The sequence below is a fragment of the Physeter macrocephalus genome, chromosome 17 (assembly GCF_002837175.3).
Source record: "Physeter macrocephalus isolate SW-GA chromosome 17, ASM283717v5, whole genome shotgun sequence".
NCBI classification, from domain to species: domain Eukaryota; kingdom Metazoa; phylum Chordata; class Mammalia; order Artiodactyla; family Physeteridae; genus Physeter; species Physeter macrocephalus.
In genome coordinates this window covers 27,976,983-27,989,249 of record NC_041230.1, presented here as the reverse complement: position 1 = coordinate 27,989,249, position 12,267 = coordinate 27,976,983, and the positions used below count along the sequence as shown (strand labels likewise).

At 47.5% G+C, this 12,267-nt stretch overlaps 1 protein-coding gene across 1 annotated transcript in view; it reads left to right on the top strand.

Moving 5' to 3' along the window:
- Positions 1 to 12,267, top strand: part of CES5A (carboxylesterase 5A) — a 75,458-nt gene that overhangs the window by 38,657 nt on the left and 24,534 nt on the right. The window contains 6 exon segments of the mRNA XM_055078911.1: positions 1,589 to 1,793; positions 3,687 to 3,823; positions 5,132 to 5,267; positions 8,687 to 8,840; positions 9,294 to 9,398; positions 11,044 to 11,148. Coding sequence (XP_054934886.1) covers positions 1,589 to 1,793; positions 3,687 to 3,823; positions 5,132 to 5,267; positions 8,687 to 8,840; positions 9,294 to 9,398; positions 11,044 to 11,148 — 842 coding nt within the window.

Genomic DNA, 12,267 nt, shown 5'->3' with positions numbered 1-12,267 from the left:
TTTAGATTCTACATGTAAGTGAGATCATATGTTATTTGTCTTTCTCCCTTACTTCACCTAGTATGATAATATCTAGTTGCATCCATGTTGCTGCAAATGGCATTATTTTGTTCTTTTTTATGGCTGAGTAGTATTTATTCCATTGTATATATGTACCACATCTTCTTTATCCATTCATCTGTTGATGGACATTTAGGTTGTTTCCATGTCTTGGCTACTGTGAATAGTGCTGCTATGAACATAGGGGTGCATGTATCTTTTTGAATTGTAGTCTTGTCTGGATATATGCCCAGGAGTGGGATTGCTGGATCTTGTATGCTTAATATTAAACCAAAATGAGTAAACCCTGCAGACAAGCTGGAAACATTTTAGATATTCCCACCCCACCCCCCATTCACCTCCTGGGATTTACGGTCACCTCAAAGGTGGGCAGTTTGAACATCCAGACGTCTGAAATGGGCAGTCCCTTTCTTCCTTGGGTTGTTCGCACCTTTGGGAGTTTGGAGAGCCCTCTGTCCTAGGCACCAGAGAGGGGCGTGGGATGGAGCCTGTGCTTCTGTAATGCCAACTGCCCAGGGAGGACTGTCACTATTGAAATGACATTAGAATAGATAATGCCAAGAAATCTGAGTCCTGCTAAGTAAATAGTTGAGCAGCTAACTTCTCAAGGCTCCATATTCGATGTAGAAACTGAGAAGCTTGCATTGTCATTCTCCCTAAGAATTATCCTCATACCCCTGGAGGTGGATGAGCTGATTTCAGGTGGCAGCTGCAAAAGAATTTTTTATTTTTGTTGCTGTATATGTATTTTCATGTGTACTCAAAAGCATATACCTAAGTCATTAAAACCACAATTCCATAGATGTTATTGTTTGGAATTCCTCTAAGTAAACTTTTAAAAGTTTATTTCAATTTAATTTTAAGAAAAGATAAAAGCCAGTAGTCACATGGGTGATACACAGACATGCCAGCAATTGTGCTGGTGGGTATAAAAATGACTGAAATGGGCTTCCCCGGTGGCGCAGTGGTTGAGAGTCCGCCTGCCAATGCAGGGGACACGGGTTCGTGCCCCGGTCTGGGAAGATCCCACATGCCGCGGAGTGGCTGGGCCCGTGAGCCATGGCCGCTGAGCCTGCGCGTCCGGAGCCTGTGCTCCGCAACGGGAGAGACCGCAACGGTGAGAGGCCCGCATACCGAAAAAAAAAAAAAAAAAAAGACTGAAATGTGGGAAACTTTGAGCCAGAAGATTTTTGTGGGGTCCTAGGATCTATAAAGGCTTGTGTGTATCAGTTCCATAGTCAGGGAAAGTTTGTGTGCAGCAGAAGGGAGATGGGTTCCTGAATTAAGTTTTGGAAGATGGTATGGCTTGGTGCTGTGCTCCTAGGAGAAATTAAGTTGGTACTCTGATGCAGATGACTTCTAAGGGAATGTTGAAGGAGCAGTAGACATGGGTTCATTGAGAAGGAGTCCAGATGCTTGCACAGCCTCTGGGTTGAGAAAGAACATCCCACTGTGGGGAGCTCTGAGTCTGGCTTATTCCCAGCCTCTTCCCTGCCAGCTCTTGATTCCTCCCTGTGTGTTTCCCTAGGGCCAGCTGCAGATGCACCAGTGAGGAACACCAGGCTGGGATGGGTCCAGGGGAAGCAACCTACTGTGCTGGGAAACGACATGCCTGTGAACGTGTTCCTTGGGATCCCTTATGCTGCACCCCCTGTAGGACTCCTGCGATTTGCAAAACCAGAGCCTGCATTGCTCTGGAATGATTTCCAAAACGCTACGTCCTACCCTAAATTGTAAGAGCTGGTTCGGTCCTATGGGTGGCCTGTGACCTGGGTGTAGGGACAGAGCACATGATAAAGATCATGCAGCCCAATGGGAGGATGTGGAGGGTCAGATGTGGGTGAGACTTCTGTGATGGCATGGCTCCCCGTCTGGTTTAGAACAAGCAGATTTCCTGGGCTCCCTTCCAAACTTCCTAAATCTGAATCCCCAAAGCTGGGCCTGGATAACTGGATTGTAAAGAAACTCTAGGAAGTCTGAGGACCAATCAGGTTTGGGAACCACTGTGATGGGCTTACTGAGTCTTTTGGTTAGAAGGAGTTGTTGAAGCATTTCCATGTGACCTCTCCCCAGGCTTAGTCTCCACAGTCAGACTAGGTAAGGGCTTTAGAGTGGAATGGATACCTGAGTGTGTCTCTGTGCCCCAGGGGAGCTGGGAGGGCAGAAGCTCCCAGACACTGCAAATTTTCAAGCTTAAATGGGCAAGAAGTTCGCAGGTAAATTTTGGAGGTGTCTCGTGCATTGGATGGGAGGTGAGACTTGGAAATCGCCAAGAATCTTTTGACTCTCAGATTCTGTGAAACCCTCAGGTTGGGTCATGTTAGTTGTTGGCATTGGGGTCCCAGGCAGAAGGAGTACCCTGGTGCCAGAAAACTCACTAAGCCACAGAAGACCCCATGTGGTCCAGAGACCAAAGACAATAAGCTGAATCTCATCTGTTCATTCATTCATTTATTCCTGGATAACTGGATTGTAAAGAAACTCTAGGAAGTCTGAGGACCAATCAGGTTTGGGAACCACTGTGATGGGCTTACTGAGTCTTTTGGTTAGAAGGAGTTGTTGAAGCATTTCCATGTGACCTCTCCCCAGGCTTAGTCTCCACAGTCAGACTAGGTAAGGGCTTTAGAGTGGAATGGATACCTGAGTGTGTCTCTGTGCCCCAGGGGAGCTGGGAGGGCAGGAGCTCCCAGACACTGCAAATTTTCAAGCTTAAATGGGCAAGAAGTTTGCAGGTAAATTTTGGAGGTGTCTCGTGCATTGGATGGGAGGTGAGACTTGGAAATCGCCAAGAATCTTTTGACTCTCAGATTCTGTGAAACCCTCAGGTTGGGTCATGTTAGTTGTTGGCATTGGGGTCCCAGGCAGAAGGAGTACCCTGGTGCCAGAAAACTCACTAAGCCACAGAAGACCCCATGTGGTCCAGAGACCAAAGACAATAAGCTGAATCTCATCTGTTCATTCATTCATTCATTCATTCAACTGATATCCACTGAGAACCAACAATTGAAATATAAGGTCTAACTGGAGAAATTTCAGAAGGCTTCTTGGAGGAGGTAGCATTTTGACAGAATCTGAAAGAAAGGGAAGAACATGAGCAAGAAGATCTGGGGAGAGAGCAGTCCAGGCAGAGGTACCAGCTTAAGCGAAGGCCTGAATGCAGGAATCTCCCTGCTTGTCTACCTCAGTTGGTTCCTGGTTGAAGGCCTGGAAATGTCCTTTTGTTCCTGTAGGGGCAGAAGGGGGAGCCGCCAGAGTAAAACCCTTGATACGCAACCCAGTGTCCTACCTTTTACAGCTTGGGGAATTGTTGAGCCAGCTTGAGTCTTTATGTGTGTGTCTGGATTATGGTGATGGGGGTAGGCATGGGTGGGTGCTGGGGGTTAATGGCATAATTATTCTGTATGATGTGCTTTCTTACCCAGAAACCAGATCACAGAGAATTATAGCTTGTTTGTTTGGGCCACCATAGGGGTTGGGGTATTATTAGATTTTGTACCAAGAGTGCTGTATGCCTCTTCTGCTCAGGCACAGGAGACCATAAGGCCTCCCTGCTGTCACGGGAACTGGTCCCTCCCGGGGAAGTTTGCTGACAGCAACTCTGGGGGTTTCTCCTTCTCTTTTTCAAGGTGCCTCCAGAACTCAGAGTGTCTGTTCTCAGATCAACACATTCTCAAGGTGCATTATCCCAAACTCAGTGTGTCGGAAGACTGCCTGTACCTTAACATCTATGCACCAGCCCATGCGGACACTGGCTCCAAGCTTCTTAAAAAATCATTCTAATGACAGATTCACTTTATCTCCTTTTCTGATTGCTTCCTTATTGGCAGTGACTTGATCTTTGATTTTTATTTTGTTTTGTTTTTCCCCTCTGTTGGGTATTTAATGGTCTGTAAACATTTAGAAAAGACTCTGCTTCAGAGGACTCTGATTTTTCAGCTTGGGAAATCCTGTTTTAAAGAGGAGAAATGCCTTGTTCAAATTTTCTGTTTTCAATGAAGACAGTCAGGTAATAATGTGAAATGTTTCACTTAAGAATGTGAAAGGTCGCTGTACAAGTGAGTGGAGAAGGTAATTCTACCATCTAATTTTGAACCACAACCTCTATCACCCTCTCTCCCCTTGCCACTGCAATGGAGACTCCCTCTATTGTATTGTAACAGCAGCACCTATTGAGGGCCGACTATGTGCCAGGCACAGTTCATTATCTCATCTAACCCCCACAGTAACCCAGTGGTTGAGGATTATTGGACCTATTCTACAGATGAAGAAGCTGAGGCACAGGAAGGGCATAAGTGACTTGGTCCATGTTATACACACAGTAAGTGGCAGATCCGGGTGTCAAAGCCAATGCTTTGTCCAATTCTCCTTTTTCCTCCGTGGCTTTCTTCTCTTTTCCTGCCCCAAGAGTGGTAGTCACTAATATGACCTTAAAAAAGAGAAGGGGAGGGATTTATTATGAAGTATATAAATTGTGATAATACCATTTGAATGTTTGATGTTTCCTGGTCCCAGTTTTTATAATCAGTAGAGTAAAGCTTCCATACTTCTCTTCCCTTTTTTCCCTCCTCTCTTCTCTTTTCTCTGTAAGTAGGGAAAAGTCTTAGAAAAGCAGCTTTTCCTCTCATATATGGCTTACAGTGATTTCCATCCTCCTGTGGGTCAACAAGTTCAAAGACATTTAGTTAACATTTTCTGAGCTCTTGAAATATACCAACATTGTTCTATGGACTTTGGATGAAGAATTTTATTTAAACCTAATGATAACCTCATAAACGAGATACTTTCATTCTTCACATCTTACAGATGAGAAAAACAAACCTCAGAGAGGTTAAGGAAGCTGCTCAAAGTCACACAGCTAGTCAGTGGCAGAGCTGGGAATCAAACCTAGGCACTCATATGCCAGAAGCCACATGCTTAATCCTGGGCCTTCTTCAAAAGACAAAAACCTCTGATGCTGTTTGGAAAGGAAAGTGAGACATTCATATTTCCCTAAAGAAAGAATGTCCCAACGTGCATGGGGAGGGGATATGGGTGCCTGGTGGGCTGACTGGAGAGTTCCTCTCCCCTCCTTAGGTCATGGTGTGGCTCCCTGGGGGTGCCTTCGAGACTGGCTCAGCATCCATCTTCGATGGGTCTGCCCTGGCTTTTTACGAGGACGTGCTTGTTGTGACTATCCAGTACTGGCTAGGAATATTCAGCTTCTTCAAGTGAGTCTCCCCAAGTTATTGACACCCCTGATCCCCAAGGGGCAGCTGGACAGCAGCCACAGGGGGTTCAGTGCCCAGCAGGCTAAGGAGAAATGAGCCTTTAGTGACACTGAACAAATTTGGCCCAAATTAGTTAGGTAATTTTAGCGGCTATAACGTGTAAACCCCCAAGTCTTAGTGTCTTAAAACAATAAAAATCTCCTTCTTACTCAACTAAAATCCAATCAAATGTTTCTGACTGACAGATGTTCTTCTATGTGGTCAATCAGGGACCCAGGCTCCTTCCATCTTGTGGCTCTGCCCTCCTCAAGGGCCCCAGATCCTCTTGGATCTGCTGTACTTGGACAGCAGATGGAGAAAGAGCATGAAGAGGGTGGTCTTTCTGGGTCAGCTGGAGGTGGCGATTATCACTGTGTTCACATACAACTGGTAGGACTCAGTCATAATAGCCACACCCAACTGTAAGGGGGATGTGTGCCCTAGAAGGTGAGGAAACAGGGTGTGTGAGCAGTTCGTAGTCTCTGCCATAGGGCCCACATCAAGGCTCCTCAGGCGCTCACCTGAGAATAATCACTCCATTGCATGGCTTCCCTTCCCCCAGTAACATCGAACATGTTTCAGGTGCTCACTATGAGCCAGGCATGGTGTTGTGCACTTGCTATGCATCCACTATAGCTCCCCCTCAGAATAATTCTATGAGAAACTTACTGTTGTTATTCCCATTTTACAGTTGAAAAATAGAGGCACAGAGAGGTGAAGCAACTTCCCAGAGGTCACAGAATAGAGCTGGGGCTCTTGGCCACTTCCATTATCCTACTTAGAACATGGCAGAACCTAAGCCCTGGCCAGGATGCAGGGTGAGCCAAAGGAGTAGTGAGAGGCCACGGTCAGAAACTACGGGGAAGGTGGCAAGGAGTCCAGCGTGAATCCTACCCTCGAGAGGCTCTCAGTGTCATGGGGGAGATAACACAGAGACACAAATACCCTACCAGGCAGGACATGAGTAATGCTCTGAGGGTGAGAGGCGACGGAGCTGTAGAAACAGAGGGAGCCTCCAGAAACAGCGAGGCTTCCTGAGAGAGGTGGAATTTGAATTGCACTTTAAAGATTAGGTTGGGTTTGGGGAGGAGGCGTTGGGAGAAAGCACACTTGGCAAAAGGAGCTGTCTGAGCAAAGGCTGGGAAGTTGGAAAGAAATGTAGCAGCACCTGGGCCTGGAGCAAAATCTGCAAACTGGGCTTTGAGCACATAGAACGGGGAGGTGGCTCTGGGGCTGCGGTGGAGGCAAGAAGGCCTGAGAGGGGTGCCCTGATTACACTTTTAGCAGGTCTGTACATTGGGATTCTGCCTAAGATTCCTTCGACAGAAAGTTTTCCAAAAATTGCTTATAACGTCTGGGTTCTAGTAGATAGGTAGGTGAGGATATAACAGGAGATGGATGTGAAAAGGTAGGGACAGGCCTGATTGGGAAAGACCTTGAATACTAGGCTGTTCACGGCGACTGGTTTTTATTGGATAAAGAAGGAGGGACAAGCGACTTCCCTGGTGGCACAGTGGTTAAGAATCCGTCTGCCAGTGCAGGGGAGATGGGTTCGCGCCCTGGTCCAGGAAGATCCCACATGCCGCAGAGCCACTAAGCCCGTGTGCCACAACTGCTGAGCCCACGTGCCACAACTACTGAAGCCTACATGCCTAGAGCCCATGCTCTGCAACGAGAAGCCACCGCAATGAGAAGCCCGCGCACCACAGTGAAGGGTAGCCCCCGCTTGCTGCAACTAGAGAAAGCCCACGCGCAGCAATGAAGACCCAACGCAGCCAAAAATAAATAAATTAATTTAAAAAAATTTTTTTTAAAAGAAGGAGGGACCCAGGAGTGCCCTGCAGAGCAGTATAATAGGAAGGTCACTCCAGAGCAGAGCGCAGGCTGGACTAGGGGCGCCTGGCCTTCAGATGGGGAGTCCGGTAGGGAGGCTGCTGTACAGCATAGGTGCAGGTCAGGGGGTGAAGCAGGCTGGAGGGATTGCTAACATGTACATGGCACTTGCTGTGTGCCTGCGCCGTCAATCTTCACAACAACCATGTGAAGCAGGCACCGTTATTAACCCCGTTCAGACATGAGAACACTGAGGCAAAGCAAGTTAAGTGACTTGCTCAAGGTCACCCAGATCATAAGTGACCAGATTATGAATCAGGATAAACAGAAATGGAGGAATGGGGACCAATGTGGGGCCTATGATGGAATGGAGGTAAAATTGGCGGGGCATACGTGGCTCCTGACCAGATGCGGAGGCTGTGGGAGAGAGAAGGCGGAGTTAGGGCCAGCCCAGGGGTCATGGACAGAGAAAGGGAACCAAGGGGAGGAGTGGTGTGGGAGACTGGAGGACAGAGGAGGAGTAGACTATGATCTCGGGGTTACTCTCGTACATGGTGGGTACCACACGAATGTTTTGGTCTAGGCATTTCTTTGATTCTGTGTGTTTCCCCTTGTTTCCCCATTAATTGTCCACTCATCCTGGGAAACAGGCTATTCTGCAAGGGCAGCAGCATGGAACATGGTTAGGAGCCTGGATCCAAATCTGTAACTTTCTAGCTCCTGGGCAAGGGATTTAACCTCTCTGTGCCTCCATTTCCTGTCTGTGAGAAGGAAATGATGAATCCATCAGTATCCTTAGAGCATGCTTGCAGATATCATTGCTGGGCATGGGGGTGACGTGAGCTGTGGCTGCAGAGAAATGCAGCCACTGCCCAAACCACTTCCCAGAAGAGGGTGGTGGGACATGGGGTGGCAGAATAAACTTCCCAGTCCCTCAGTATCCCACCCTGAAGCCCCCGCTGGTGTCTCCCACTGGCCGCAGTTCATAAAGGTCAGTCCTTTGAGAACAGGGTGGAGAAGGGTGAAGAGAGGACCCAGAGGGTTAAAGGAGAAAGACCAGCACCACCTACCTCACAGGGTGGGAGGATTATAGGAGCATCAGCTGTAAAAGCCCTTGGGACAGCATTGTGCATGGTGCTGCAGCAGCTGCTATTATTATCATTATTATTCATTTAGTCATTCATTGGAACACCTGTGCCCAGGGAGGTCTTGCTTCCTGGTACAGACCAACTCTCAGGAGCAGGACTTTTCTGGAATCCATGGATTCAGGAGAGCCTGTGACTACCCTGAATTGCACATATAAGATCGTCTGTGCATTTTTCTGGGGTGTGGAGCTATCATCAGATTCTCAAAGAAACCCAAATCCCAGCAGAGGGTGAGAATTAAGCCTGGTTTTCCCAGCTGCCCCAGGCCTCTGACTCTCAGCTCCTTTCCAGCTGAGGTGGCGATGCCCTGACCCCAGCTCACGGCCTCTGCAACCCACTCCCTGGGCTGTGAGAAGCAGACAGCGGCCAACTGAGCATTCTCACCCTGCCTCTTGTCCACAGCACAGGGGACAAGCACGCAGTGGGGAACTGGGCCTTCATGGACCAGGTGGCTGCCCTGACCTGGGTCCAGGAGAACATCGAGTTCTTTGGTGGGGACCCACACTGCGTGACCATCTTCGGCGAGTCAGCAGGAGCTATAAGTGTTTCCAGCCTTGTGAGTTCTTCTCTTTGGGACTTGAAGGAACCTCGGTGTCACCTCATTTTTGAGGTGACAAAAATGAGGACAATGAGTCATTCACATCTAATTGCTTTCATGGTGAACAAACACTTATAAACACATTGTCTCCCTCGAGCCTCACAAATACATCGTGAGTTAGGGGCTCAGTCTCATTTCAAGGACGGGGGGTGAAGGAGCTAGCACTCCCATGGCAGAATGCTTGACCTCCAAGTTCATGAGGAACCTGGGGCTCGGAGAGGTTAGAAAACTTGCCCAAACCTTCGCAGCTAGTCCTTGAAACCCCCAAACCAGGACTTTTTTCCCTCTAAGTTTAGAGCTCTTAAGAAGGCTTCCTGGGAAGTTTTCTTTAAAGAAGGGCTGGGTTTTGTGTGTGATAGGTGGGGAGCCCCCTGGATAACTTTTCCGGGGTCTCCTGTGTTCTCTCTCCAGATTCTGTCCCTCATGGCCAAAGGCTTATTCCACGGAGCCATCATGGAGAGTGGGGTGGCCATCGTCCCTTACCTGAAGGCCCCTGATTACGAGAGGAATGATGATGTAGGTATGTTGTTAACTCTTCTCCAGCTTCCTCTCCTTAGTCAGGAGAGAATGTGGTCAGGTGTCCATAGACCATGAGCTTGGCTATCCTTACTGACCATGACCAAAGTATCTGATGTTGGCCCAAGGTGACCCTTGTTGCTCCATGGAAGGGCTGGTTCAATAGGAAATGGGTCCAGGTACACAATGCACTACTGCTGGTATGCATGAGTGCGTGTGTGTGTGTGTGTGTGTGTGTATAAGCATATGTGTAACAGTTCTTACATCTTATCCATTACTCTTTGCTTGTGATATATAATTCAGTCCTCTGTATTATGTATGGCTTTTCTCCTGTACTAAATCTACTCCACCTAGAGTACTGTGTTAAGAAAGATTCTGAGGTTGTTTCCAGCTCAGTGTGAAATAATGCTGTGACTGATAAATGCTGTCTGGCATGAGATTGTGAGGGGGAAGTGAGGCATATGCCCTAGATATTTGTCATCTATCATCTTGTCTTAGTGCTGTACCAGATAAGAGGACCTAGAGACCAAGGTCTCTATATCTTTCATGTCCCAGCATAATGTCTGGTATATATTAGGTGATTATAAATGTTTGCTGAATGAATGAGTTAACGAATGAGCTGATTCATTCAATGAATATTAATTAAGCCCTGGACTGTGGAGCCATCTCCTGGGTATTATTCGCTTTAGTGGTGCATTTTCTTAAACACCTTGTAGAAAATAACAACTTACACCAAGAGTGGGAACATAGAGTTATAATATGGTAAAAAAAAATATACCCTCAATACACAGGGAATATTGATTTTCGTAACATGATATATCAAGCTTTCTTTAGTTTGTGCATTCGCCACACACATATTGAGTGCTCATTGTTTTCCCTGCTCTATTTTAAGACCTATGGGTTTATAAGTGGAGAAGACATATACTAACTTGAGAAGACTATAATCTTTTTCTGGCAAGGATTTTTAACCTGGAATCCATGGAGAGTTTGAGAGGTGGTCCTAGAACTCTTACAGTTGTATGGAGACACTATGTTTGTGCATTTTCCAGAGAGAAGGTCTGTAGCTTCCATTGGATTCTCAGAGCATCCATGACTCCCAGAAGAGTAAGGACCACCACTCTCAAGGGACAAGTTCTACACATGTGTGAAGTCCAATGACAGGGCAAGAAGGTGTTTAGCAAAGAGCTAAGTAGAGGAGGTGAGGACACTTGGAGTAACAGGAGATTAGAAGAGGAAGGGGCTCATGGGGGCTGCAATGGTCTAAAAGAATATCCTGGAAAAGATGGGACTTGGGCCTCAAAGAATGAATGGAATTGGTATAGAGATAGAAAAAGGATGCTCAGGGCATGTTCAGATGTTCCAGGCTGGGGTGGGGCTGGAGCAGAGCTGATAAGCTGAGATGGATCCAGCTCTGGTGATTGCTAAAGATGACAAGGAGGGTCAGGCAAGAGAGTAAGGATGATGCAGTGCCAACCTGTCCTCAATGTGTGCATTCCATTATGGGCACATGGGGGTGGGGAGAGGCAGCAGCCTGGACTTCATATATAAAGCACCAGCCTGGGGCTGGATTGAGGACATTTTCCAACTTTCATTTTCCTGGAGGCTTTCAGTCCTGTGCACTGACCTGTTCCTTCTCTGGAAATAGTTGCAGATGGTTGCAGATATTTGTGCCTGCAACGTGTGAGACTCCGTGGCCCTGCTACAGTGCCTGCGGGCAAAATCCTCCAAGGAGTTGCTGAGCATCAACCAGGTGAAGAGGGAGGGGAGAGTTTGGGGACAGTGTTGCCCTTTGAATGGAGTGGTAGACAAATCCTACCACTCCCTTATTTATTTTGATTTGGGACTTGGACAGATGGGGGTTGGGGATTCATAATAAAGGCTGTAAAAAAGCAATGTGGCATATAGAACCCTTATAGGTAATTTATGGACATTGACAAGCCAGGGTGCTGCTTAGCTTGGATAAGACCCAACAAAATACAAAGGTTGTCTCTATATCATTGAAGGCATCTCACTGTGAAGAGAGACCACATTTGCTCCACAGGCCACTAGAAACTAAAGTCCAGATCAAGAGCTGGAAGTTGGGGGCTTCCCTGGTGGCGCAGTGGTTGAGAGTCCGCCTGCCGATGCAGGGGACACGGGTTCGTGCCCCAGTCCGGGAAGATCCCACATGCCGCGGAGTGGCTGGGCCCGTGAGCCATGGCCTCTAAGCCTGCGCGTCCGGAGCCTGTGCTCCACAATGGGAGAGGCCACAACAGTGAGAGGCTTGCGTACCGCAAAAAAAAAAAAAAAGAGCTGGAAGTGGGGAAGCCATTTTGGCTTGAGATGACCAAGAACTTTCTAAAAACTCAGCTGTCTGAAAAAGGACCGGCTCCTTTAGAAGGCAGTGAGATACCCACCTCTGTAGGTATGCAAGCAGGGTCTACATGACTGCTGACAAATTTCAATCACTGGATGGTTCATTGGACTGGATGATCTTTTATGTCTAATCTTCCAATCTTGAGACCCTCTGGTAGTCCTTGAGAGAATGAGGTCCTTACCTGTTCAGTTCTAACATTTGTTAAATAGTTATTTGGCATGGATTGAGAATCTGCTGTGAGTTTTACTAGGGTCCAGGAAATGGGTAATAAGTTCTTGACCCAGTGTAGTGTGAAAGCTCTTTTGTGTGCTCCCTTCTACCCCCACTCCCAGAACAGAGACCTAAAAAGAAATCATGAATAGAGCCAGGTGTTTCTTCCTAAGACCCAAGAAATACCCATCCAGATCCAAGGCCCAGTGCTGAGGAAGATGCCTCAGGAAGATGCTCACACCAACCCACACTACCCTGGCCATCCCCTCCCCTCACCACTCTGCCCATTGCATTTGGCCAGTG